This window comes from Zosterops lateralis (genome assembly GCF_965231275.1).
Source record: "Zosterops lateralis genome assembly, chromosome: 33".
Lineage (NCBI taxonomy): Eukaryota > Metazoa > Chordata > Aves > Passeriformes > Zosteropidae > Zosterops > Zosterops lateralis.
The window spans coordinates 2,520,906-2,548,205 of record NC_139793.1 but is presented as its reverse complement, the minus strand read 5'-3'; the positions used below and the strand labels follow the sequence as shown (position 1 = coordinate 2,548,205).

The 27,300-nt window shown below is 62.4% G+C and overlaps 3 protein-coding genes across 4 annotated transcripts; 1 reads left to right on the top strand and 2 right to left on the bottom strand.

Annotated features, from left to right (window-relative positions):
- Positions 1-17: 17 nt before the first annotated feature.
- On the bottom strand, positions 18-9,587 carry GATA1 (GATA binding protein 1). Of its 2 annotated transcripts, none has more exons than XM_083881386.1 (6): positions 9,459-9,587; positions 5,561-5,725; positions 4,001-4,159; positions 2,465-2,610; positions 735-860; positions 18-381 (listed from the first exon to the last, which is right to left on the bottom strand). In XM_083881386.1, the coding sequence occupies exons 2-6, from the start codon at positions 5,688-5,690 to the stop codon at positions 58-60; spliced, it is 885 nt and encodes a 294-aa protein (XP_083737512.1). In that variant the 5' UTR covers positions 5,691-5,725; positions 9,459-9,587; the 3' UTR covers positions 18-57. The 2 variants fall into 2 exon arrangements, with proteins under 2 accessions (XP_083737512.1, XP_083737511.1); XM_083881385.1 differs by lacking the exon at positions 9,459-9,587 and adding an exon at positions 7,015-7,190.
- Positions 7,337-27,300, top strand: PORCN (porcupine O-acyltransferase). Its single transcript, XM_083881383.1, has 15 exons — positions 7,337-7,554; positions 17,276-17,412; positions 17,913-18,105; positions 18,678-18,721; positions 19,157-19,182; positions 19,389-19,541; positions 21,121-21,251; positions 22,005-22,019; positions 23,042-23,167; positions 24,609-24,709; positions 25,037-25,113; positions 25,531-25,594; positions 26,309-26,394; positions 26,806-26,916; positions 27,008-27,300. Exons 1-15 carry the CDS (start codon positions 7,514-7,516, stop codon positions 27,107-27,109), a joined length of 1,407 nt encoding a protein of 468 aa, XP_083737509.1. The 5' UTR covers positions 7,337-7,513; the 3' UTR covers positions 27,110-27,300.
- On the bottom strand, positions 9,766-16,644 carry CDK20 (cyclin dependent kinase 20). Its single transcript, XM_083881384.1, has 8 exons — positions 16,472-16,644; positions 15,849-15,983; positions 14,817-15,005; positions 13,844-13,965; positions 13,694-13,756; positions 12,815-12,938; positions 10,836-10,991; positions 9,766-10,186 (listed from the first exon to the last, which is right to left on the bottom strand). The coding sequence occupies exons 1-8, from the start codon at positions 16,601-16,603 to the stop codon at positions 10,028-10,030; spliced, it is 1,080 nt and encodes a 359-aa protein (XP_083737510.1). The 5' UTR covers positions 16,604-16,644; the 3' UTR covers positions 9,766-10,027.

Sequence of the window (27,300 nt, the reverse complement as noted above, 5' to 3'; positions counted from 1 at the left end):
CGAGGCTTGATCCGAGCTCCGTTTTGATACCAAACTGTATTGGGGACCCCCCCCCCGTTAGAGCTGCGGGCTGAGCCCGGGGGGGGCGGCACTGGGGGCGGGGGGCGCGTAGGCACCGCTGGGGCCCCCCAGGAAGGGCCCGGCGGGGGCGAAGGGCAGGAGGTGCCCGGACAGCACCAGCGGCCCCAGGGCGAAGAGCGCGGCCGGATCCTCGGGGGGCGGCTGGGGGGGCGCGGGCGGGGGCAGGGGGGGCCCGGCCGAGGTTTCGGGGACTCCCCCGGGCCCGGCGCCCCCCCCCTGGCGCCGCTTCTTGCCCTTGGCCGAGACCTTTCGGTTGCGGGTCTGGATCCCGTCCTTGCGCATCGTCAGCGGCCGGTTCACCTGGGGGGGGAGACGGGGTTCGGAGGGGTCCAAATGGGTTTGGGGGGGGCCCAAAATGGGGTTTGGGGTGCCTGAAATGGGGTTCGGGGGGGTCCAAATGGGGTTCGGGGGGGGTCTGAAATGTGGTTTGGGGGGCCCGAAATGGGGTTTGGGGGGGCCCGAAACACCAGGGAGGGGTCTGGACCCCCCCGAGATCCCATCCCCACCCCATCACTGATGGAGCCCCTGGGGACCCCCAAAATCCCTCCCAGGGCCCCTTCAGCCCCACCCTCCACCTTGAGCTGAGAATCCGGAGGGCTTGGGGAGGTTTTGGATGTCCTGGGGTGGTTTGGGGTGATTTTGGGGCCCCTCACCCTGTGGAGTTTGTAGTAGAGCCCGCAGGCGTTGCACACGGGGTCCCCGCGGGGGCTGCGCCTCCACAGGGTCGTGGTGCTGGTCTGGCAGTTGCTGCAGACGGTGCCGGCGCGTTTGCTCACCAGCTGCAAAAACGGGCAGGAGGGAGATTTGGGGTTGGTTGGGGGGATAGAGGGGGTTTGGGGGGATTAAAAGGGGCTGGAGAGGGAAATAAAGGGGGTTTGGGGGGATTAAAAGGGGCTGGAGGGGGAGCAGAGGGGGTTTGGGCTGGATTTGGGGGCTCAAGGAGGGGTTTGAGGGGATTAAAAAGGGATTTGGGGGTGTGAGAAGCGGCTTGAGGGATTTTGGGGTGTCTGGGAGGGACTGGGGGGGGACAAAAGGGGGATTTGGGGGTGTAAGGATGGGTTTGAGGGAATTTGGGGGGACTAGAGGTGGATTTGGGGGCAACTGGAGGGAGTTTTGGGGTGTAAAGAGGGTTTGGGGGGGATTTGGGGACATTTTTGGGGGAGAAGAGGGGACTTGGGGGGTTAAAGTGGATTTGGGGTGTAAGGAGGGGTTTGGGGAGGGTTGGGGGGACTTGAAGGGGGGTTTGGGGGTGACTAGAGTGAGTTTTGGGGTGTAAGGAGGGGTCTGGGGGAATCTGAGGAAGTTTGGGGAGGGTTTGGGGGAGTTGGGGGGAGGCTGGGGGGGACTAGAGGGGGATTTGGGGTGTGAGGAGGGGCTTGTGGGAATTTGGGGTTCCCAGGGCAGATTTTAGTCCCCATGGCAGATTTTGGGGTCCCAGGGGCAGATTTCAGGGTCTCCATTGCAGATTTTGGGGTCCTCAGTGCACATTCTGGGGTCCCAGGGTGGATTTTAGGTTTCCCTGTGGCACATTTTGGGGTCCCCATGGCAGATTTCAGGGTTCCCATTGCAAATTTCAGGGTCCCTAGTTTGGATTTTGGGGCTCCCAGGGAGGTTTTGGGGCCCCCATTGCAGATTTCGGGGCTCCCATGGCAGATTTCGGAGTCCCCGTGGCACATTTTGGGGTCCCCAGGGTGGATTTGGAGGTTCCCAGGGCAGATTTCAGGGTTCCCATTGCGGATTTCGGAGTCCCCGGTGTGGATTTTGGGGCTCCCAGGGAGGTTTTGGGGCCCCTGGAGATGGTTTTGGGGTCCCCATTGCAGATTTCAGGGCTCCCATGGCAGATTTTGGAGTTCCCATGGCACATTTTGGGCTCCCAGGGCAGATTTTGGGGTCCCTGTGGCAAATTTGTGGTCCCTATGGGCACATTCTGGGGTTCCCCGGGCAGGTTTCGGGGTTCCCCGGGCGGGTTTCAGGGTTCCCTGGGCAGGTTTCGGGGTTCCCCAGGCGGGTTTAGGGGGTCCCTGGGCAGGTTTCGGGGCTCCTGTGGCACATTTTGGGGTTCCCCGGGCGGGTTTCGGGGTTCCCTGGGCGGGTTTTGGGGTTCCCCGGGGAGGTTTCTGGGTTCCCCGGGTGGGATTTGGGGCTCTCGTGGTACATTTTGGGGTTCCCCGGGCAGGTTTTGGGGTCCCCGGGCAGGTTTTGGGGTTCCCCGGGCAGGTTTTGAGGTTCCCTGGGCAGGTTTTGAGGTTCCCCGGGCAGGTTTTGGGGTTCCCTGGGCAGGTTTTGGGGTCCCCGGGCAGGTTTTGAGGTTCCCTGGGCAGGTTTTGGGGTTCCCCGCGCAGGTTTCGGGTTCCCCGCGCAGGTTTCAGGCTCGGGGTCTCACCAGGCGCTTTTTGGGGCGGATGAGGGGCCGGTTGTGCCCGTTGAGGCGGTGGTACAGCCCGCAGGCGTTGCACAGGTAGTGCCCGGTGCCGTCCCGGCGCCACAGCGGCGTCGCCGTGGCCCCGCAGTTCACACACTCCCGCGCCTCTGCCCGGGCCAGGACAGGCGAGTCAGGACCAGTCAGGACCAGTACAGACCAGTACAAACCCATATAAACCAGTATGGACCGGTACAAACCAGTATAAACCAGTATGGACCCAGAGAAACCCCCACTGACCCCCACAGGACACACCTGGATGTCCGTCCCCAGTGAACATCAACCAGTACAGACCAGTCTGCACCAGTATAAACCAGTATGGACCAGTAAGGACCAGTACAAACCAATACAAACCAGTACAAACCGGTATGGACCCAGAGAAACCCCCACTGGCCCCCACAGGGCAGTGCCTGCCCCAGTGCACCCCTAAACATCCACCCCCAGTGTTCTGTCCAACATCAACCAGTACAAACCAGTCTGCACCAGTATAAACCAGTACAGATCACTATGGGATATCCTGCACCAGTACAACAGGCACCAGTATAAACCAGTATGGACCAGTATAAATCAGTACAAAACACTATGGGGTATCCCTGCACCACTACAAACCAGTACAGAGCACTAAGGAAGAGCAAGCACCAGTATAAGCCAGTATACAGCAGTACAAACCAGTACAGACCACTGTGGGATATCCTGCACCAGTATAAACCGGTATGGACCAGTATAAACCAGTACAGACCAGTATGGGATATCCTGCACCAGTATAAACCAGTATGGACCAGTATAAACCAGTACAGACCAGTATGGGATATCCTGCACCAGTATAAACCAGTATGGACCAGTATAAACCAGTACAGACCAGTATGGGATATCCTGCACCAGTATAAACCAGTATGGACCAGTATAAACCAGTACAGACCAGTATGGGATATCCTGCACCAGTATAAACCAGTAGGGACCACTATGGAACAACATGCACCAGTATAAACCAGTACAGACTGGTATAGGATATCCTAGACCAGTATAAACCAGTACAGACCACTGTGTAAGAGCAAGCACCAGTATAAACCAGTACAGACCAGTATAAGGCAGGACAAGGCACTGGGCTGCCCAGCACACACCCCAGGGTGCTCCCACAGCTCTGCCCAGTACAGCCCAGTATAAACCAGTATAAACCAGTACAAACCAACAGCAACCTCCGTGACACAATATTGACTAGTATGGACCAGTATGGACCAGTATAAACCAGTACAAGCCAACACAAACCCATCTGTGCCCCAGTATGAACCAGTACAAGCTCCAGTATAAACCAGTACAAGCTCCACTAAGCTTTCCAGTGGCTCCCAGCATGAACCAGTGCCCCCAGTAAGCCCTGACAGCAGCTCCCAGTGCTCCCAGTCCATCCCAGTCCCTCCCACTTCCCCCAGTCCCTCCCAGTGCTCCCAGTCCTTCCCAGTCCATCCCAGTCCCCCCCAGTCCCCCCAGTGTCCCCAGTCTCACCGCAGGGGGGCGGCGCTGGCGGCAGGAGGGGTCCCGGGGGTGGGGGGCTCCGGGGGGGCTGCAGCAGCTCCAGGAACTGGGGGGGCTCCGGGGGGGGAGGGGTCCACGAGGGGCCCCCCAGGGACCCCCCGTCAGCCCAGGACACCAGGGACAGACGGCCTGGGGACACGGGGACACATGTCAGGGGACACCGGGGACATGGGGAGGCACAGAAGGACACAGGGACAGCCATGAGCAGGAGGGGACACCAGGGACATGGGGGGACACGGGGGGGACACAGGGGGACACAGGGACAGCTGTGAGCAGAGGGGGACACAGGGACATGGGGGGACACGGGAGGGACACAGGGGGACACAGGGACAGCTGTGAGCAGAGGGGGACACAGGGACATGGGGGGACACGGGAGGGACACAGGGACATGGGGGGACATGGAGGGACATGGGGACAGCTGTGAGGGGCAGGGGACACAGGGACAGCCATGAGTGGAGGGGACACTGGGGACAGTGATGGGGGGGCCTTGGGGACATTGGGGACAAGGGGGGGACACGGAAGGACAGTGCGGGGGGCACGGGGGGGCACTGGGGACGTTGGGGACAGAGATGAGGGGGGGCTCAAGGGGACATGGGGGACATTGGGGACAAGGGGGGTGTTGGCAATTGGGGCTTGGGGACATGGGGGGACATTGGTGAGGGGGGATAAGGGGGGACAAGGGGGACAGCTGTTGAGGGGCACAGGGACATGTTTGGGGACGTGGGGGGGATATTGGGGACATGGGGGATATTGGGGACAAGGAGGACCCGAAGATGCGAGGGGGACATGGGGGACATGGCAGGGGGCTCATGAGGGGACATGCGGGGGTCATGGGGGCTTTGAGGGGACAAAGGGGGCCTGGGGGGAGCTGGGACAGGGGGGACGGAGGGGACAGGGGGGACATGGAGGGGGGTCTGGGGACAGGGGGATAGGGGAGACATGGGGGTCACAGAGGGGACATGAGGGTGACAAAGGGGACATGGGGGTGACAGGGGACATGAGGGGACGGAGGGGACATGGGGGGCCAGGGGGTACCTGTGGGGGACATGAGGGTGACAGAAGGCACACTGGGGACACAGGGTGACAGAGGGGACAAAGGGGGCCCTGGCAGGGCTGGGACAGGGGGGGACACTGGGGACAGAGGACACAGGGGTGACAGAGGGGGCACAGCGGGTACCTGGGGGGGGTAGGGGGCACTGGGGACAGGGTGACAGAGGTGACAGGGGTGGCACAGCGGTACCTGGGGGGGTATGGGGACAGGGGTGACAGAGGTGACAGGGGGACAGAGGTGACAGAGGGGGCACAGCGGTACCTGGCAAGGGGGTATGGGGACAGGGTGACAGAGTGACAGAGGTGACAGGGGTGGCACAGCGGGTACCTGGGGGGGTAGGGGGCACTGGGGACAGGGTGACAGGGGTGACAGGGGTGGCACAGCGGGTACCTGGGGGGGGTAGGGGGCACTGGGGACAGGGTGACAGGGGTGACAGAGGTGACAGGGTGACAGGGGTGACAGAGGGGGCACAGCGGTACCTGGCGGGGGGTAGGGGCCCAGCAGCCCCCCCGGCTCCAGCCCCTCGGGCCCCCCCAGCCCCAGGAAGGCTCCGGCCTCGTCGGGGAATGGGGGGGGCCCCTCCGGCCCCCCCAGCGCCACAAACTCCATGGGGGGCCCCAAAACCGGCTCGGGGGGTGGGGCACCTGTGGAGAGACCGGGATCAGCACCCCAAAAACACCAAAACCCTGTGTGACCCCAAACCAGCACCCCAAAATCCCTGTGTGACCCCACAGAGCAGCACCCCAAAAACCCCAAACCCGGCTCTGGGGTGGGGTGCCTGTGGAGAGACCCAGGTCAGCACCCCAAAAGCCACTGAATGACCCCCAAATCAGCACCCCAAAAACCCCAACCCCTCTGTGTGACCCCAAATCAGCACCCCAAAACCCCCAACCCCTCGTGTGTGTGACCCCAAATCAGCACCCCAAACCCCTCGGTGCCCCCCCAAACCAGCACCCCAAAATCCCTGTGTGCTCCCCCAAACCAGCACCCCAAACACCCCAAAAACACTCAGTGCCCCCCAAAAACCCCAGACCCCTCAGTGCCCTACAGAACAACACCCCAAACCCTGTGTGACCCCTAAACCAGCACCCCAAACCCCAAACTGGAGTGCCCCTCAAATCAGCACCCGAATCTCTGGAACCCCAAACTGGGGAGCGGGGGATCCCAAACCCCTGGGGACCCCCAAACCCCAAAATCCTCAAATTTGGGGGTCCCAAATCCTCGGGTGGCCCAAAACCCCTGGGGACCCCCAAACTAGGGGGGTCCTGCACCCTCGGCTGGGCCCCCAAATCAGCACCTGAATATCTGGAACCCCAAATTGGAGGGGTGTTCCTGGTGCCCCCAAACCTTTGGGTGCCTCCAAACCCCAAAATCCCCAAACTGGGGGGGTCCTAAACCCTTGGGTGCCCCTGAATCCTAAAATCCCCGAATTGGGGGGGGTCCGAAACCTTGGTTGCCCCCCCAAATCAGCACCTGAATCTCTGGAACCCCAAACTGGGGAGGTCCCACACCCCTGGGGACCCCCCAAAGTCCCCAAATTGGGAGGTGTGAAAACCCTTGGGTGCCCCCAAACCCCAACATTCCCAAATTAAGGGGGTCCCAAACCCCGAAGTTCCCAAACTGGGGGAGGTCCCAAACCCCCAAATCCCCAAACTGGGGGGTCCCAAACCCCAAAATCCCCAGAATGGGGGGTCCCAAACCCCAAAATCCCCAAATTGAGGGAGGTCCCACATCCCTGGGGACCCCCAAACCCCAAAATCCCCAAACCGGGGAATCCCAAACCCCAAAATCCCCAAACTGGGGGGTCCCAAACCCCCCCAAATCAGCGCCCACCCCCCTTCTCCCCCCTCCCTGCCCCTCGGGGGGGGCAGTTTGGGGGTCCCCACCCCCCCAGACCCCCCCAGACGCCCCCAAATCCCGGGGGGTCCCTGACCTGCAGCTGCGCTGTCCCAGGACGGACAGACGGACACGGTGGGGGAGGGGCGGCCCCGCCCTGGGCTGGGCGGGGGGAGGGGGAGGGGCCCTGGGACCCCACCCCGGCCTGACCCCCCCCAACCCCCCCCGCGGATTTGGGGGTGCCCTGAGTGGGGGGGGGGGGCTTTGGGGGGCTCGGAGCCCACCCGGGCCCGGGGGAGGCTGCGGGGTTGGGGGGGTTCGGGGAATTTGGGGGATTTTTGGGGATTTTGGGGGTTTGGGGTGCGGGGGGGGCGGTAACGGCCCCGGGGCTGCCGGGGGCTGATAAGGCCTTATCAGATTTTGGGGCCCGGGCGGTTGGTTTGGGGGGGCCGGGCGGGGCCCGGGGCCTTTATCAGCCCCGGCCAGAGGGGGGGACCCCCCCGGGGAGGGCAGGGCGGCCAAAACACCGCGCCCCAAAACGGGACGGCACCCCGGAACGGGACTGCGACGCCAAAACGGGGAGTGGGACCCCAAAAATGGGGAATGGAACCCCAAAAACGGGGACTGAGACATCAAAGTGGGTAATGAGATCCTAAAATGGGGAATGGTGCCCCAGAAACGAGGAGTGGGACCCCAAAAACGAGGACTAGGACCCTAAAATGGGAAGTGAGACCCCAAAAACAGGGACTGGGAAACCAAAAACAGGGAGTGGCACCCAAAAACAGGGAATGCAACCCCAAAAATGAGGATTAGCACCCCAAAAACAGGGAATGGGACCCCAAAATGAGAAATGAAACCCCAAAAACAGCAAGTGAGACCCTAAAAATGGGGAATGAGATCCTAAAATGGGGAATGGGACACAAAAAATGGGGAATGAAACCCCAAAAATGGGGAATGCTGCCCCAAAAACGGGGACTGGGACCCCAAAAATGGGGATTGGCACCCCAAAAATGGAGAATGAGATCTTAAAATGGGGAATGGAACATCAAAAATGGGGAATGGGACCCCAAAAATAAGGGACTGAGACTCCAAAACGGGTAATGAGACCCTAAAATGGGGATTGGCACCCCAAAAATAGGGAATGGTGCCCCAAAATGGGGAATGGAACCCCAAAAATGGGGATTGAGACCCCAAATTCAGGACTGACACCCCACACAGGGGGATTTTGGGACAAAATTGGGGCCTGACCCCCCAAATTCAGGGATTTCAGCCCAAACTTCAGGATCTTTCAGCCTCGAATTCGAGGTTTTCAGTTTGAAATTTGCCGTTTTCAGCCTGAAACTAATTCTTTTTGGCGCCGAAATTGGGGGTTTGAAGTGTAAATTTGGCATTTTTAGTCCCCAAAGTACTCAGAGTGTAATGAGGAAAAGGCATCAGGAGTCCCAAAGTTTGAGGTTTCAAGGGAAAAATCAGGATTTTCAGCCCAAAATTTGACAGTTTTGGCCCAAGTCAGGAGTTTCAGCAGGAAAATTGAGGCTCTCAAGTAAAAATTTGGGATTTTTGGCCTCAAGTTCTTTTTTTAGCAGCAAAATAGGGATTTGGAGCCCCAAAATGGACATTTTAAGGTCTCAATACACCCAAAAAGAGCATTTTTGAGGGAAAAACGGAATTGGGAGCCCCAAATTTTAAGTTTTGGGATAAAACTCAAAATTTTCCACCTAAAATTTGAGGTCTTTGGACCAAAGTTCAGGATTTTCAGCCTAAAATTTGAGGTCTCAGGGTAAAATTCAGCATTTGCAGCCAAAGTTTGGGATTTTCTGCCTGAAATTCGCCTTTTTGGCATCAAAATGGAAAATTTTCAGTCCTGATTTCATTTTTTTTGGCAACAAACTGGGGAATTCCAGCCCCAAATTTGACATTTTTAGACCTCAAAATTGGTGTTTTCAGGAAGAAATGGAACTGAGAGCCCCAAAATTGGGTGTTTGAGCTCCCAAACCAGCCAGTTTAACCCAAAATCGCTGTTTTCAGTCCCAGATTAGGAGTTTCAGACACCAAACTGAGAATTTTGACTTTGATATCAGGGCTTGGGATATTTTTTGGTTCAAAATTCTCATTTTTGTCACTGAAGTCAGTATTTTCATTCCAAATTTGGCATTTTCAGCCTCAAAACTGGAGATTTTCAACCCAGAATTGGAATTTTCAACCTGGAAGTTCGATTATCAACCCCACAAATGGGATTTCTCAGCTCAAAATTACAAATCTCCACCTAAAATTGGGTGTTTTCATTCAAAGTTAGGAGTTCTAACCCAAAACTGGGAGGTTTAAGCTAAATTTCGGGTTATCAAAGTAAAGCTGAAAATTTTCACTCTAAAACCAAAGATTTGCAGCCCAAAGTTGGGGATTTTCTACCAAAACTCAGCAATTTTCACCCTAAAACTAAAAATTTTTCAGCCCCGCATTTTCCCCCTCAAAATGAGTTTTTTTAGCCCCAACCCAGTGCCCCCAAAATGAGTTTTTTTAGCCCCAACCCGCTGCCCTCACCTGCGATTTGGGCTCAAATCCAGCAGTTTTGGGTCCAATCCATGAAATTTTCATCTCTTGCTGCTTTTCCGGCCCCAAATCCGACGTTTTTGGGTTGAATTCTCCCCATTTTCGCTGCTCCTGGTGCTGGTTTGGGGCTTGGGGGGGGCTCAGGGGTCTGGGGTCCCCCCAAATCTGGGGGTCTGGGTGTCCCCCCCACCCAAATTCAGGGGGTCCCAGAGCACCCCTGGGGGGGTTATGGGGGCTCCCCATTGTGGGGAGGGGTCCCAGAAACCCCCAGGGGGGTCATTGGGGGTCCCCCAAAATGGGATGGGAGGATCTATGGGGGTCCCTCAGGGGGTCCCCAAGATTGGGGAGGGGTCTCAGGGCCCCAGGGGGTCCCCAAGATTGGGGAGGGGTCTCCCAGGTCAGTGGAGGGTCAGTGGGGGTCTCTCAGGGGGTCCCCCAATGTGGGGAGGGGTCCCAGGGCCTCTGGGGGGTCAGTGGGGGTCCCCCAATGTGAGGAGGGGGCCCAGGGGGGTCAGTGGGGGTCCCCCATGGTGGGGAGGGGTCCCAAGGCCTCTGGGGAGTCAGTGGGGGTCCCCCAGGCTGGGGAGGGGGCCCAGGGCAGCGCGGGGGGGCAGCTCCAGCGCCGTGTCCAGGCTGAAGTCGGGGGGCTGCCGGGACCCCCCCGGGGCCGGGGGTGGGGTCAGCTCCTGGGGGCCGAAGAAGAAGGGGTGCAGCAGGGCCTGGGGGAGGGCAGGGGGTCAGGACACCCCGAATATGGGGAGAGGGGGGCCCTGAGTGACCCCCACCCCTGCCACAATGAGGGTCCTGGGGCCGTCAGTCCCTGAGACCCCCCAGATCACACCTGGGACCCTTAAACACACCTGGGACCCTCCCCCAAATCCTCCAGCTCCCTGAGACACCCACCCCCCCCAGACTCCCCACAAACCTCCCCAAATCCCCCCAAACCCCTCCAGGGGTGGGCTCATCTGGTGGGCTCAGGGGGGGAGCCTCACTTGATACCTGAGCAGGGCTGACCCGAGGCTCCAGCCAGGGACACCCCGGGACCCCCCAAACCACCCCAAACCCTCCCCCCAGGACCCTCCAAACCTCTCTGAGACCCCCCAAACCCCCCTGGGACCCCCAAACTCCTCCTGGGACCCCCCCAACCCCCCCTGGGACCCCCAAACTCCCCTCAGGACCCCCCCAGGACCCCCCCAACCCTCCACAAACCCCCCCAGGACCCCCCATCCCTCACCTGGTGTGCCCGTGGCCTCAGCCTGGCCCGGTACCTCAGCAGGGCTGAGCTGAGGCTCTGTCAGGGGGTACCCCAAACCCCCCCAGGACCCCCCAAACCCCCCCCAGGACCCCCCAGGACCCCCCATCCCTCACCTGGTGTGCCCGTGGCCTCAGCCTGGCCCGGTACCTCAGCAGTCTCCTCAGCAGGTCCAGCGCGGCCCCGTCGGCGCCCGGCACCAGCAGCTCCAGCGGCGGCGCCGCCTGAGGCTGGAACCGCAGCTTGGGGAAATCGGGCAGCTGGGCCAGCTCCTGCCGGGACAGGCAGGGTGAGCTAGTATGGACCAGTATGGACCAGTATGGACCAGTGTGGACCAGTGTGGACCAGTGTGGACCAGTATGGACCGGTATGGACCGGTATGGACCAGTATGGACCAGTGTGGACCAGTATGGACCAGTATACACCAGTGTGGACCAGTGTACACCAGTATGGACCAGTGTACACCGGCAGCTGGGCCAGCTCCTGCCGGGACAGGCCAGGGTGAGCCAGTATACACCAGTATGGACCAGTATACACCAGTGTGGACCAGTATACACCAGTATGGACCAGTGTACACCGGCAGCTGGGCCAGCTCCTGCCAGGACAGGCCAGTGTGACCCAGTATGGACCAGTATACACCAGTATGGACCAGTGTACACCAGCAGCTGGGCCAGCTCCTGCCAGGACAGGCCAGTGTGACCCAGTATGGACCAGTATACACCAGTATGGACCAGTGTACACCAGCAGCTGGGACAGCTCCTGCCGGGACAGGCCAGTGAAAACCAGTGTACACCAGTATGGACCAGTATAAACCAGTATACACGGCAGCTGGGCCAGCTCCTGCCCGGGACAGGCCAGTGAAAACCAGTACATACCAGTGTAAACCAGTATAGACTGTCAGCTGGGCCAGCTCCTGCCCGGGACAGGCCAGTGTGAGCCAGTACACACGAGTACGAGCCAGTATACACCAGTATGGACCAGTATACACCAGTATAAACCAATACACACCGGCAGCTGGGCCAGCTCCTGCCCTGGGACAGGCCAGTGTGAGCCAGTGTACACCAGTGTAAACCAGTATACACCAGCAGCTGCACCAGCTCCTGCACTAGGACAGACCAGTATAAACCACTGCCAACCGGTATGGACCAGTATAGACCAGTAGAAACCAGTGTGAACTGGTACGGAACAGTATAAACCACTATACACAAACATGAACCACTATACACCAGTACGAACCAGTATGAACCAGTGTGAACCAGAATACATACACCTGTATAAACCAGTGCAGACTGGTATACTCCAGTATAAATCAGTATGAACCAGTATGCACCAGTACACACCGGCAGCTGCGCCTGCTCCTGTGCTGGGACACGCTGGTGTGAACCGGTATGAGCTAGTGTGGACCAGTATGAACCAGTATAAGCCAGTGCAAACCCATACGGGTCAGTATAAACCAGTATTGCCCAGCAGCTCCCAGTTGACCCCCAGTTCCTCCCAGTAACCCCCCAGTTCCTCCCAGTAAGGCCCCAGTAAGCCCCAACCCTCCTTTAAACCATCCCAGTATGCCCCAGTGCATTCCCAGGATTTCCCAGTACATCCTGCTTCCTCCCAGTAGCCCCTCAACGCTCCCCAGTATCTCCCAGTACGCCTCAGTCACCTCACAGCGTGTCCCGAGGGGTTCCCAGTGCAGACCAGTATGGCCCAGTAGCCTCCCAGCAACCCCAAACCCGCCCTTGCACCATTCCAGTACCATCCAACACCTTCCTGGTTTCCCAGTTCCTCCCAGTAGCCACCAGTATAACCCAGTGCTCCCAGTGTCCTGCACTCCCCCCCCAGTGCCCCTCATTGCCTCTCCCAGTGCTCCCAGTGCCCTCCTGCCCCTCTCCCAGTGCCCCTCGTTCCCTCTCCCAGTGCTGCCAGGGCCCCCGGTGCTTCCCAGTGCTCCCAGTGCCCTCCTGCCCCTCTCCCAGTGCCGTCCCACCCCTCTCCCAGTGCCCCCAGTGCTTCCCAGTGCTCCCAGTGCCCCCCAGCCCATCTCCCAGTGCTCCCAGTGCCCTCCAGCCCCTCTCCAGTCCCTCCCAGTCTGTCCCATTACCGGCCAGTCCCTGGGGCTGGGCGTCCCCAGCCCCCGGAGCACACAGCAGAGCTGCTCAATGTCGTTCTCCCCCGGGAACAGCGGCGACAGCGTCAGCAGCTCCCCGAAAATACAGCCCACGGCCCTGGGGGCACGGGTCAGGGGGACCCCCGAGCCCAGGGGACCCCCCAAATCCCAGGGGATGCCCAAAATCTCAGGGAATCCCCAAAATCCCAGAAGGACCCCCCCCAATCCCAGGGGATCTCCAATCCCCAGAGGGATCCCCAAAATCCCACAGGAAACCTCAAATCCGAGAGGGACCCCCAATCCCAAGGGATCCCCAAAATCCCAGAGGGACTCCCCAAATCCTAGGGTGGACCCCAAATCCTAGAGGGACACCCCGAAACTCAGAGGGAACCCTCAAACCCCAGAAAGACCCCCCGAATCCCAGAGGGATCCCCAAATCCCAGGGAGATCCCTCCAAATCCCCAAAATCCCAAAGTGCTCCCCAAAATCTGGGGGAGGCTCTGATGTTTAGGAGACACCCAAAGATCCAGGAAAGGAATCCAGAAATGGGGAACACTGAGCATCCAACAGGAAGGACCCCAAAACCCAGAGGGACACTCCAAAAATCCCAGAGGGACACCTCAAAACCCACGGGGACACCCCAAAACCGAGAGAGACCCCCCAAAAAATCCCAGAGGGACACACAGGCACCAAAGGGAGAGCCAAGATTACAGGGTGGGAGGACCAGGGGGATCTCCAAAACCCAAAGAGGGGACCCCAAGACAGAGCAGGGCTGAAAAAGGGGTGAGTGGGGACCCTAAGATGCTGGGAAGACCCCAAAATTCCAGGGGGGGTCCCCAAAATCCCCCAAACCCCCCAAAAGCCGGCACTGACCACAAATCCACGCCCTCGTCGTAGTGCCGGGCGCCGAAGAGCAGCTCAGGGGCTCGGTACCACCTGGGAAAGGGGGGGCTCAGGGGGGGTCCCCGGTTTTTGAGGGACACCCCGACATCCCCGGGGGGGGGACACTCCAAAATCCCGTACCTGGTGGCCACCTGGTGGCTGTAGGGGCGCCCTGGGGGGGGGCCCAGCACACGGGCCAGCCCAAAATCCGCCAGCTTGAGGCGCCCGGCACTGTCCAGCAGCAGATTGGCTGGTTTGAGGTCCTGCACCCCAAAAACGGGGTCACGGGGGGCCCCAAAACTCGGGGTACCCCCCCAGTGCCCCCCAGACCGGGAACAGCGTCCTGCTGCACCCACAGACTGGTTTTGGGGTGCCCCTCTGGATTTCAGGGTGCCTCTGACACCCACAGCCCCCCTGCAGATACTGGGGTTCCTCCCAGGTCTTGGTGCCCACTCTTTCTCTTGGGGTGACCCTGGGTATCCCCCACCCAGTTTTGGGGTGCTCCCATCATAGGAAGTGCTGTTGGTGCCTTCCCCCAATCCCCTCCCAGTTTCAGGGTTCCCCTCCCACTTTTGGGGTCCCTCTTTATTTTGGGGTCCCTCACCCGGTGCAGCAGGGTCTGCTTGTGTCCTCCCATTCCCAATGCCCCCTCCTCAATGTTTTTGGGGTACCCCCGTGTTTTTGGGGTCCCTCACCCAGTGCAGCAGGCGGTGGCCGTGTCCCCCCATTCCTGATATTTTTGGGGTCCCCCCGTGTTTTTGGGGATATTTTGGGGTCCCTCACCCGGTGCAGCAGGCGATGGCTGTGCCCCACCATTCCTGATATTTTTGGGGTCCCCGGGGTGTTTTAAGGGATGTTTTAGGGATGTTTTGGGCCCTCCCCCGGTGCAGCAGGCGGTGGCTGTGCCCCCCATTCCTGAGGTTTTAGGGGATGTTTTAGGGATGTTTTTGGGGAAGTTTTTGGGATGTTTTGGGGATGTTTGGGCCCTCACCCGGTGCAGCAGGCGGTGGCCGTGCCCCCCCATTCCCGGTGTTTTTGGGGATGTTTTTGGGGATGTTTTAGGGGATGTTTTGGGGATGTTTTGGGGATGTTTTGGGGATGTTTGGGCCCTCACCCGGTGCAGCAGGCGGTGGCCGTGCATGTGGCCCAGCCCCCGCAGGGTCATGGCCAGCAGGGCCCGCACGCGGGGCGGGGGCAGCGGGGCCGGGGCCGCCCGCAGGAGCCCCCCCAGGTCCCCCACCAGCAGCTCCAGCGCCAGAACCACCGCGGGGCCCTGGGCAAAGGCGGCCCGGAGCCGGATCACCTGTGGGGACAGCGGGGGACATCAGGGGGACAGTGACACCTGCGGGGAACATCAGGGGGACAGTGACACCTGCGGGGACAGCGGGGGACATCAGGGGGACAGTGACACCTGCGGGGACAGCAGGGGGACAGTGACACCTGGGGGGACAGCAGGGGGGACATCAGGGGGACAGTGACACCTTGGGGGGACAGCAGGGGGACAGTAACACCTGGGGGGACAGCGGGGGGACATCAGGGGGGACATCAGAGGGGACAGTGACACCTGGGGGGACAGCGGGGGGACATCAGGGGGGACATCAGAGGGGACAGTGACACCTGGGGGGGACATCAGAGGGACATCAGGGGGGATTTCGGGGACATTGGGGACACTGGGGACAGGGAAAGCTGGAACGGCCATGGGGGTTAATGACAATGGGGAGGACGCGATGGGAGCCGGATCACCTGCGGGGGGGACATTGGGACATCGGGGACATGGGGGACATTGGGGACACCTCGGGGAGACACGGAGACTGGAGCCGGATCACCTGCGGGGGGACATTGGGACATCGGGGACACCTCGGGGAGACACGGGGATTGGAGCCGGATCACCTGCAGGGAGGGGACACCGAGGGGCCGCGGGGACATGGAAACTGAGGGGACATGGGGGGCTCAGGGGGACCCCGACATTGGGGAGGAATGGGGGAGGCCGGGAGACCCCAAACAAGGGGGAAAGGCAGTTTGGGGGGCACGGGGCGTTACTGAGGGCACCCAAGATTTTGGGGGGAGGGAGGACCCCGCACCCTGCTGGGGGGAACAGGGACTCTGGGGGCGGCTTTGGGGTCCCGGGGGGTCCGGGGTCACTCACATGGGGGTGCGCCTCCATCTCCCGCAGGGCCTTGATCTCCCGCAGGGTCTGCGGGGGGACCCCGTCCTCGGGCCGCCGCAGGGGCACCTTCTTGAGGGCCACCAGCTCCCCGGTCTGCGGGGGGGACACGGGGGGCTCAGGGCAGCTCGGGGGATCCCCGCGCCCCCGCCCCACCACAGGCCGCACCCCGCGCTCGGGGCCGGCAGGCCGCGGCACTCCCGGCCCCACAGCCCGCTCTCCCGGCCCCACAGCCCGCTGCCCCGGCCCCACAGCCCGCTGCCCCGGCCCCACAGCCCACTGCCCCCGGCCCCACAGCCCGCTGCCCCCGGCCCCACAGCCCGCGGCACTCCCGGCCCCACAGCCCGCGGCACTCCCGGCCCCATAGCCCGCTGCCCCGGCCCCACAGCCCGCTCCCCTGGCCCCGCAGCCCGACCCCCCGGCCCCACAGCCCACTGCCCCGGCCCCACAGCCCGCTCCCCCGGCCCCACAGCCCGCTGCCCCCGGCCCCACAGCCCGCTGCCCCGGCCCCACAGCCCACTGCCCCGGCCCCACAGCCCGCTGCCCCGGCCCCACAGCCCGCTGCCCCCGGCCCCATAGCCCGACCCCCCGGCCCTACAGCCCACTGCCCCACAGCCCGACCCCCCGGCCCCACAGCCCGCTCCTCCGGCGTCCGGCCCCACCTCCCGGTGCTTGGCCTTGAACACGACGCCGTGCGCGCCCTCCCCGATGCGGCCCAGCACGATGTACTGGTCCATACTGGGGCCACTGGGCCGGCGCGGGGCATTGTGGGCCGGGGTCGGGCCTGCACCGGCCCACAATGCCCCGCGCGGCGCCCGCGGCACCTGGTTGTCATGGCGATAGGCCCCGCCCCTAACAACCAGCCCTCACAACAGCCAATCGCGTCCCGCGCTGCGCAATGAGGCCCCGCCCTTAGCAACACGCTCCATGGCAACAGGCCCCGCCCCTAGCAACCCATCACCGCTTCCTAACAACAAACCCCGCCCCTAACAACCCGCTCTGGTCCTTAGCAACCAGACCCCGCCCGTAGCAACGCAACCCAGCCCGAGCAACACGGTCCAGATCCCCGGTGACGAGGCCCCGCCCATAGCAACAGAGCCACACCCCTTGGCAACCGGGCCCCGCCTCCCCGGCATCCCCCGCTCCCCGGCAACCGCGCCCCGCCCTTGGCAACGGCCGCCCCGTCGCCTGCCGCCATTTGGCCTCGCCGCGCTCTGATTGGTCGGCGCCTCGGCGCGGGGAGGCACGGCGGGCGCTGATTGGTGGGCGCGGGCGCCCCGCCCCTTTCCCCCTCAGGCGGGCGGGCGGCGGCGCCGGGCGAGGCGCGGGCGGGGGGATTCGGGGGGTTTCGGGGGCATTTGGGGTTTATTTTGGGGGTCTCGGCACCCACCGAGCCCCGCTCGGGTCAGGATGGCGGCGTTGCCTCCGCGGGAGTTCGCGGCGCAGGTGCTGCCCGGCTGCGTGGTGCCCACGGCGCGCCAGGGCCTGGCCCAGCTCTGGCCGCTGCTGCTGCTCTGCCTCGGGGCGCGGCTGCTGCACCGGCTGCGTGAGTGGGGCCGGGGAGGGGGGCCGGGGGTCTCCGGGGGTGCGGAGTGTGGGGGAACATCCGAGGGGCTGGGGGGAACCGGGAGGGCCAGGAGGCCGGGAAGGGTTCCGGGGGCGGCGGAACATCCGGGAGGCTGGGGGAACCGTGGGGTCCCAGGGCCTCTGGGGACACCGGGGTGTCGGGGAGCGGTCGAGCGGAGCCCCGGGGCCGGGAGGAGCTGGGGGGGCCTGGGGAGGGTGAGGGGGGATCTCGGGGATTCCAATGTGTCCCGGGGTCTGAGGGCGGCCAGAGGGTCTGGAGGGGCTCGGGGGAGTCCGGAGGGAGGGGTGGGGGGTAGACTAGGGGGTCTGGGTGCCCCCCGGGGTGTGGGGAGGGGTCCGGGGGTCCTGCAGGGTTTTGGGGTGAGGGGACCCCCGGGGTGTTTGAGGGTTTTGGGGTGAGGGGACCCCCGGGGGCGTTTCAGGGTTTCGGGGCGCCCCCCTGACCCCCCTGTGGCACAGCGCTGCCGCGGGGGGGGAAACACGCGGGGGCGGCGGCCGGGGGGCTCCTGGCCCTGCACCATTTCTTCGGGGCCCAGGCGCTGTGGGTGGCCCTGCTGAGCGGGCTCTGCGTCCTCACCCTGCTCCTGAGCCGGGCCCGCGCCCAGAGAGGGCTCTGCCTGGCCCTGGCTGCCCTCAGCTACCTGCTCATGGGGTATGGAGTGCTGGGAGGGGCACTGGGGGTAATTGGGGGCATTGGGAGAGGATTTGGGGGTGCTGGGAGGGGCACTGGGGGTAATTTGGGGCATTGGGAGAGGATTTGGGGGTGCTGGGAGGGGCACTGGGGGTAATTTGGGGCATTGAGAGTGGATTTGGGGGTGCTGAGAGGGCTCTGCCTCATCCTGACTGCTCTCAGATTCCTGCTCATGAGGAACAGGGCGCTGGGGAGTCCTGGGAGGGGGTTTGGGGGTGTTGGGAGGGGGACTGTGGGCACTGGGAGGGGTTTGGGGGCACTGGGAGGGGATTTGGGGGCACTGGGAGGGGTTTGGGGGCACTGAGAGGGGTTTGGGGGCACTGAGAGGGGATTTGGGGGCACTGGGAGGGGTTTGGGGGCACTGGGAGGGTTTTGGGGGCACTGGGAGGACGCTGGAAGCTCCTGGAAGAAGAACTGGGTGGAAATGGAGAAGAACTGGGAGTAGCTGGGAGGGATTGAGAGTGGGATGGGGGTCACTGGGATGAACTGGGCGATGATTACATTGAACTGGGAGTGACTGGGAGCCTCCCCAGGGAGCTGCACATGGTGGACACGGTGACCTGGCACAAGATGCGAGGTGAGACCCCCACCCCTCCCCTCCCTGGACCCCCAGATCCCCCCCAGGCCCCACAGACCCCATTTCTCCCCACCCTGCTTTGGGGATCCTTCCAATTTTGGGGTCCAATGGTGGCACAGATGAGTGGAGCCCTGAATGTGACACCTCTGTCCCCTTCTCCCCTAATTGCCCCCCACCTCTGACCCCCAGACCTCTGGGGACCCCCCACATTTTGTGTGGGACCCTGAGGACCCCCATTTCTGCCCCCTGAGCCCCCCCCAGACTCCTGGGGAATGTAGGACACCCAGACTTGGGGGCTCTGGCTGGTTCTGGGGGTCCCCAGGGGTGCAGATGGTGGTGGCTATGAAGGTGACCCTCCCCTGAGCCCCCCAGAGCCCTGGGGAGTTTGAGACACCCCAGAATTTGGGGGTTCTGTCTGATTTTGGGGGTCCCCAGGGGCGCAGATGGTGGTGGCCATGGAGGTGTCCCCATTCCCCTGTGGTCACTGGTGTTGGGTCCCCAGGGGCACAGATGGTGGTGGCCCTGAGGGGGTCCCCATTCCCCTGTGGTCACTGGTGTTGGGTCCCCAGGGGCACAGATGGTGGTGGCCATGAAGGGAGGGGGTCCCCATTCCCCTGTGGTCACTGGTGTTGGGTCCCCAGGGGCACAGATGGTGGTGGCCATGAAGGCCGTGTCGCTGGGCTTTGACCTGGACCGGGGCTCCGGGGGGGAGCCCAGCCCGGCGCAGGTCCTGGGGTACCTCTGCTCCCCCGGCTCCGTCGTCTTCGGGCCCTGGGAGCCCTTCGGGGCCTACCTCCGATCCGTGGAGGGGCCGCCCCTGGTACGGGGGAAGTATGGGGGGTTTGGGGGGCAAAAATGGGGAGTCTGGGGGGGGAAATGGGGCATTTGGGGGAAATGGGGGATTTTGGGGGGGAATGTGAGGGTTTGAGGGGGGGAAATGGGGATTTTGTGGGGGGATAATGGGGTTTAGGGAGAAATGGGGAGTTTGGGGGGAAATGGGGGTTTGTGGGCAGAAATGGGGAATTTTGGGGGGGAAAAATGGGGAGTTTGAGTTGAAAATTGGGGGTTTGTGGGGAGTTTGTGGGGAGTTTGTGGGAGAAAGGGTGGGTTGGGGAGAAATGGGGCATTTGTGGGGGAATGGGCGTGTGGGGGGAGATGGAGTTTGGGGGGAAAATGGGGGCTTTGGGGGGTTTGGGGGGTGAAATGGGGAGTTGTGACAAGAAAGGTGGGGTTTGGGGGAGAAATGGGGGATTTGAGGGAAAATGGGTAATTTGGAGAGCAATGGGGAGTTTGGGGGAGAAAATGAGGGCTTGGGGGGAAATGGGGCTTGGTGGGGAAATGGGATCAAGGGGGATGAAAAGGGGATTAGAGGGGAGAAAAAGGTGATTGGGGAACAGGGGGATTGGGAAGAGAAATTGGGGGGAAAGGGGGGATTTGAGGGTGAAACAGGATTAGGGGGAAAAAGGTTTTGTGGGGAGAAATGGGGGAAAAGGGATGCAGGAGGAGGATTGGGGAAAAGGGAGTTTGGGGGCAAAATGGGGGATATGGGAGAAATTAGGGGAAAAAAGGGATTTGAAGGAGAAATGGGATTGGAGGCAGGGGAATGTGGGAGAGAGTGCAAAAGGGGAGTTTGGGGGAGAAGGGTCTGGGGTTGGAGGGGGAAATGGGAAGGGGGTTTGGGAGAAAAAGAGAGGAAAGGAGAGTTTGGGGCAAAAGAGGAATTTTAAGGGGAAAAGAGGGATTTGGTGGAGAAGAAGGGGGGATTGGGAGGATTTTGAGGAGTGTTGGAGGGACCTTAAGGAGCAGGGGGGGGATTTTGGGGGGCACCGAGCGGGGGGTTGGACAGATTTGGGGGTACTGAGGGTTTGGGGGTGATTGGAGGGGACAGGGATGGGGATTTGGGGAGGCTGAGGAGGTCTGGGGGGACCTGGGGGTGTTGAGGAGTGAGCGGAGATGAGGGAGGTGCCAGCGGGGGGATGCTGGCATTGGGGAGGGGTCTCTTGGAAGAGTCTGGTGTGTGGGGTCTCAGGGGGGTGTCAGTGCTGTGTTTGGGCTCTCAGGGGTGTCAGTGCTGTGTTTGGGGTCTCAGGGGGTGTCAGTGCTGTGTTTGGGCTCTCAGGGGTGTCAGTGCCGTGTTTGGGGTCTCTGTGGGGGTCTCAGGGGGATGTCAGTGCCGGGTTTGGGGTCTCAGTGGGGGTCTCGGGGGGATGTCAGTGCCATGTTTGGGGTCTCGGGGGTGTCAGTGCTGTGTTTGGGGTCTCAGGGGGGGTCTCAGGGGGGTGTCAGTGCCATGTTTGGGGTCTCGGGGGTGTCAGTGCCAGGTTTGGGGTCTCGGGGGTGTCAGTGCCGTGTTTGGGGTCTCGGGGTGTCCCTGCCCCCCTGACCCCGGGTGTCCCCAGAGCGCGGCCTGGGCGCGGAAGGGGCTGCGCAGTTTGGGGCTGGCCCTGCTCTGCCTCCTGGTCAGCACCTGCCTGGCCCCGTTCCTGTTCTCCAGCCTGCTGCCCCTCTACGGGGCACGGGCCCTGCGCAGGTCAGGCCCCTAAATCCCCCTCTGGGACCCCAAGCCCTCCCCCGGGACCCCAACCCTTCCCTGGGCCCCCAAACCCCTCCCCTGGGCCCCCAAACCCCTCCCCTGGGACCCCAAACCTCCTCCGGCACCCCAAACCCCTCCCCTGGGCCCCCAAACCCTCCCCTGGGCCCCCAAACCCCTCCCCTGGGCCCCCAAACCTCCTCCGGGACCCCAAACCCACCCCAGGGAGCCCAACACCCCCCAGGGAACCCTGACACCCCCCAGGGGCATCTCAAATCTCCTTGGGGACCCCTGAATGTCCCAAGACCCCCCCAAACCCCCCTGAGGATGCCCCCAGGGATTCCCAGACCCCCCAGGGATCCCTGAGCTGCCCCTCAGGGACCCTTCAACCTCCCCGCCCACCCCAAATCTTCCTGGGGATCCCCAACCCCTCCCAGACCACCTGAACTCCCCCAGGGACCCCCAAGACTCTTCCAGGAGTCCCCAAACCCCCAATGGTTCCCAAGCCACACCAAGGGCCCCCAAATCCTCCTGGGGGGCCCTAAACCCCTTCCCAGGACCCCAAATTCCCATCAGGGCACCCCAGACTACCGTGGGAACTCCCAAAATCCCCCTGAGGGCTCCTGAACATCCCCTGGGGAACCCTCAACCCTCCCCAGGGACCCCAGAAATCCCTGGGGAACCCCCAAAATCCCTGGGGAACCCCCAGCCCTCCCCTCACTGACGTCTCTGTTCCCCTCTGGTGCTGCCCAGGAGCGTCTTCGCCAGGTGAGGGGGGGATTTTGGGGGGGCCCGGGGGCTTTGGGGGGGACAGGAGGGGTTTGGGGGGCCTGGGGGCTTTGGGGGGTGCAGGAGGGGTTTGGGGGTTCCCTGGATGGGAGTGGGACAGGAATGGGGCACTTAGGGATGGGCAGGGGGGTTAGAGGGTCCTGGGGAGTTTGGGGGAGCCCAAGGGGATTTGGGGGGTCCCTAGGGGGGTGTGGGGACAGGGAGGGAGTGCCCAGGGGTCACAGGGGGGGATCTGGGGGGACATTGAGGGGACATGAGATGGGGGGTGGCACCTTAATGTGTGTCCCCCCCCAAATCCCCCCTGTCACCCCCCCAAACCCCCCATGGCCCCCCCAACCTTCCCCATGTCCCCCATTCCCCTCCCAACCCCCCAATCCCCCTGAATCCCCCAATCCCCCCCAAATTCCTCCCGGTACCCCCAAATGCCCCCCCAAACTCTGCTTCTTCCACAACTCCCCATGTCACCCCCAAACCCCTAAATGACCTCTACAAATCCCCCCCAAACCCCTGAATCCCCCCAAAACTCCTCCAAATTCCCCCCAACTGCTCCATGTCCCCCCCAAAACCCCCTTAATCCCCCATGATGCCCCTTAATTCTCCATGACCCCCCAAAATCCCCATGATCCATGAAAATCCCCCATGACGCCCCTAAATCCCCCCATGGCACCCCCAAAATCCTCCTAAATCCGCTCATGACCCTGCAAATGCCCCATGGTGCCCCCAAAATCCCCCCAAAATGCCTCCATGACCCCTGCAAATCCCCCATGACCCCCCCCAAATCCCTCTAAATCCCCCATGACCCCTAAAAATCTCCCATGGTGCCCCCCAAATTCCAAATTTCCCTTCCAAACTTCCCAATATCCCAAAAAACTCCCCTATTTCCCTCTCAACCCTCCCCAAACCCTTTCCGTTCTCCCAAACCTCCCCGTTTCGCACCAATTCCCCCCAAACCCTTTTCTGCCCCAAACCCCGCTGTGTCCCCGGGTCCTCCCGGCCGCTAGGTGGCTCCGCGCCTACGAGAGCGCCCTCTCCTTCCACTTCAGCAACTACTTCGTGGCCTTCCTGTCCGAGGCCACGGCCACGCTGGCGGGGTCCGGCGCGTCCCTGCGCCACGACCACCTGCACTGGTGAGGGGACAGTGACAGCGGGGCTGCTGTCACCCCTGGGGGACACTGACTGCCCCCTGTGTGACACTGACCCCTGTGACACTGACCCTGTGACACTGAGCACACCCTGTCTGACACTGCCCTGGGTGACACTGACCCCTATGACACTGACACCTGTGACAGTGACCCCTGTGACACTGAGCACACCCTGTCTGACACTGCCCTGGGTGACACTGACCCCTATGACACTGACACCTGTGACAGTGACCCCTGTGACACTGAGCACACCCTGTCTGACACTGCCCTGGGTGACACTGACCCCTGTGACACTGACACCTGTGACAGTGACCCCTGTGACACTGAGCACACCCTGTGTGACACTGACCTCTGTGACACTGACCCCTGTGACACCGACACCTGTGACAGTGACCCCTGTGACACTGAGCACACCCTGTGTGACACTGACCTCTGTGACACTGACCCCTGTGACACCGACACCTGTGACAGTGACCCCTGTGACACTGAGCACACCCTGTGTGACACTGACCCCTGTGACACTGACCCCGTGTGACACTGAACCCTGTGACACCGCTGTGTGTGACACTGACCTCTGTGTGTGACACCGACCCCTGTGACACTGAGCACACCCTCTGTGATGCTGACCCATATGTGACACTGCCCAGTGTCACCCTGCCCTGTGTGACACCGAACCCTGTGACACTGCTGTGTGTGAAACTGCCCTGTGTGTGACACTGACCCATGTGTGACACTGCCCAGTGTCACCCTGCCCTGTGTGACACCGAACCCTGTGACACTGCTGTGTGTGACACTGCCCTGTGTGTGGCACTGTCCTGTGTGTGACACCAACCCCTGTGACACTGAGCACCCCGTGTGACACTGACCCGTGTGACACTGGACCCTGTGACACCGCTGTGTGTGACACCGACACCTGTGTGTGACACCGACCCCTGTGACACTGCCCTGTGTGACAGTGACCCCTGTGTGTGACACTGCTCTGTGTGACACTGTCCCATGTGTGACACTGACCCCCATGTGACACTGACCCGAGACACTGAGCACACCCTGTGTGACACTGCCGTGTGTCACTGCCCTGCGTGACTCTGCCCTGTGTGACACTGCCCCCTGTGTGTGACATTGACACGTGTGTGACACTGACCCGTGTGTGACACTGACCTGTGTCACCCTGCCCTGTGACCCCCGGATGACACTGTCCCCTGGGTGTGACACTGTCCTGCGTGACACTGACCCCTGAGACACTGAGCACACCCTGTGTGACACTGCCCCATGTATGACACTGCGCCCTATGTGTGACACTGCCCCCTGTGTGTGACATTGACCCTTGTGTGACACTGACCCGTGTGTGACACTAATCCCTGTGTGTGACCCTGCCCTCTGCCCCCCCGGGTGACACTGTCCCCTGGGTGTGACCTTGTCCCCACAGGGACCTGGCCGTGTCCCGGCCCCTGCGGGTGGAGCTGCCGCGCTCCATGGCCGAGGTGGTGACAAACTGGAACCTGCCCATGTCCCGCTGGCTGCACACCTGTGAGCACTGGGAGGGGCTGGGGACACTGGGGCAGACTGGGGGACACTGGGGCAAACTGGGGACACTGGGAAGGGCACTGGGGACACTTGGAGGGGCACTGGAAGGGGGTGGGGGACACTGGGAGGGGCTGGTGGACCCTGGATGAACTGGTGGCCACTGGGGGACACTGGGAGGGGCTGGGGGACACCTGGGGATACTGAGAGGGACTGGGAAGTACTGGTGGGGACTGGTGGACACTGGGAGGGATTGGGAGAGTCACTGGGGACACTGGAGGGGCACTGGGGCCTGTCCTGGTGTCACTGGTGTCCCCGGTGTCCCCTGCCCAGACGTATTCCAGACCACCCGGCGCCTGGGCACCTTTGCCGCCGTGCTGGGCACCTACGCAGCCAGCGCCCTGCTGCACGTGAGGGACCCTAAACCCCCTAAAACACCCCAAAACCCACCCTGGGAACCCCAAAATACACCCCCCAGCGCCCTGCTGCACGTGAGGGACCCTAAACCCCCTAAAACACCCTAAAACACCCCAAAACCACCCTGGGAACCCCAAAGCCCACCCATGTCACCCTGCACATGAGACACCCAGGACTCCCAACCCCGTCAAGCCCCCAAACCCCCATAACCCTCCCCAGCTCCCCCCTGGGGACCCCAAAACCCCCTCTGGGACTCCATGAAACCCCATTTAGGAACTCCAAAAACTCTGAGACCCCCAAACCCTGCTGGGCTTCCCTTAAACCCCCCCAGTGCAGCCCGGGACTCCCCCAGATTCCCCCAGACCCCCCCAATCCACCAGGGGAACCCCCAAACTCCGGTGTCCCCCCAGGGCCTCAGTTTCCACCTGGCCGCTGTTCTGCTCTCCCTGGGCCTCATCACCTACGCTGAACACGGTCAGTGCTGGCCCTTTAAGGGGCGGGGCCAAAGAGGGGTGGGGCTAATCAGGGTGGGAGGGACTTAATGGGTGTGTTCAAAGTGGGTGGGGCTTTAAAGGTGGGTGTGGCCTAAAGGTGTAGATGGGGCAGGTGTGGGTGGGGCTGCAGATGTGGGTGGGGTTTCAGGGCTGTAATTAAGTGTGGGCGGGGCCTGAGCAGAGTGGGCGGGGCCAGGGTGGGGGTCTGTGAATGTGGGTGGGGCCTCAAGTGATGTGGGAGGAGCCTGTCAGTAATGGGCAGGGCTATGAGGGTGTGGGTGGAGCCTGTCAGTGATGGGTGGGGCTATGAGGGTGTGGGTGGAGCCTGTCAGTGATGGGTGGGGCTATAAAGGGGTGGGTGGAGCCTGTCAGTAGTGGGTGTGGCCTGTCAGCAATGGGTGGGGCTATGAGGGGTGCGGCCTGTCAGTGATGGTAGGGCTATAAAAGAGTGGGTGGGGCTATAAAGGGGTGGGTGGAGCCTGTCATTGATGGGCGGGGCTATGAGGGGTGGACCTGTCATTGATGGGTGGGGCTATGAGGGGTGTGGCCTGTCTGTGATGGGCGGGGCTGTGAGGGGTATGGACTGTCATTGATGGATGGGGCTATAGGGGTGTGGCCTGTCATTGATGGGTGGGGCCATGAGGGGTGTGTCCCTCCGTGGGCATGGCCCCTGACCCCGCCCTGCCCCGCCCAGCCCTCCGGCAGCGCTTGGCTGCCATCTTTGACGCCTGTGTCCTGTCCAAGCGTTGTCCTCCCAGCTGCAGCCACCGCCACAAGAACGTGAGATGGGGCACTGGGGGGCGGCTGCTGAGCTGTGGGGGGCCCTGGGAGTGTGGGGGGGCTCAGAGAGGCTGGGGATCCCAGGGTGGTGTCTGGGATGGTTTGGGGTTCATAAGGGGAAAATGGGGGCGTGGACAGCAGGATGGGGGGTCTGGGAATCCCTGGGTGTGGGAGTTTGGGGGTCCTGGGGGAGGGTAGAGGGTCTGGGGGGCTCTGAGGGGGTCCAGGGCTCCTGGGGAGTCCTGCAGGCTCTGTGGGTCCCAGCACTGAGGGGGTTTGGGGGTTCCTTGGGGGTCTCTGAAGGGGTTTGGGGTCCTGCAGATGTCGTGGGTAGAAGCGGTGAACACGGGGGGATTTGGGGGGTCCCTGCAGAGGTTTAGGGGGTCCCTGAAGGTTTCTGGGGTCCCACAGACGCTGTGGGTGCGGGCTCTGAACGGGGCCCTGGGCGCCCTGGCCCTGTTCCACCTGTCCTACCTGGGCGCCCTGTTCGATGTGGAGGCCGAGGACGCCGTGGAGGAGCAGGTGGGACCCCCGCGCCCTCCCCGGACCCTCCCCAAGGCTCGGGGTCAGCCCCGGGGGTCGGGAGTGCCCCGACACCATCCTGTCCCCTCAGGGCTACGGCATGGCCTACACGGTGCGCAAGTGGTCGGAGCTGAACTGGGCCAGTCACTGGGTGACGCTGGGCTGCTGGGTGCTGGCCCGGCTGCTGCGCTGAGCCCCGGGAGGGAACTGGGAGCAACTGGGAGCAACTGGGGCGGCCGGGAGGACCGGGCACCATAGAGAGCGCGGCCGCGCCGTCCCGGCCGCTCCGGCGCCTCTCGATGGTATCAACTTCCGCTTCTCGGGGTTTCCCGCCCTTTCTCGGGCGGAAGTGACGCCGTTCAGCCGCTCTGGGACCAATAAAGC

Coding starts and splice junctions, on each gene's coding strand:
- CDK20 (XM_083881384.1), bottom strand. CDS start 16,603: ATGGACCAGTACATCGTGCTGGGCCGCATCGGGGAGGGCGCGCACGGC. Junction 13,966..14,816: donor GCCACCGCCTGCTGCACCGG/GTGAGGGCCCAA, acceptor TTTGGGGTGCAG/GACCTCAAACCAGCCAATCT. Junction 12,939..13,693: donor GACGAGGGCGTGGATTTGTG/GTCAGTGCCGGC, acceptor CCGTGCCCCCAG/GGCCGTGGGCTGTATTTTCG.
- PORCN (XM_083881383.1), top strand. CDS start 7,514: ATGGGGAATGGAACCCCAAAAACGGGGACTGAGACATCAAA. Junction 17,413..17,912: donor GCGGCTGCTGCACCGGCTGC/GTGAGTGGGGCC, acceptor CCTGTGGCACAG/CGCTGCCGCGGGGGGGGAAA. Junction 18,722..19,156: donor GACCTGGCACAAGATGCGAG/GTGAGACCCCCA, acceptor GGGGGTCCCCAG/GGGCGCAGATGGTGGTGGCC.
- GATA1 (XM_083881386.1), bottom strand. CDS start 5,690: ATGGAGTTTGTGGCGCTGGGGGGGCCGGAGGGGCCCCCCCCATTCCCC. Junction 4,160..5,560: donor GGGCCCCTACCCCCCGCCAG/GTACCGCTGTGC, acceptor CCGTGTCCCCAG/GCCGTCTGTCCCTGGTGTCC. Junction 382..734: donor TCTACTACAAACTCCACAGG/GTGAGGGGCCCC, acceptor CTCCCCCCCCAG/GTGAACCGGCCGCTGACGAT.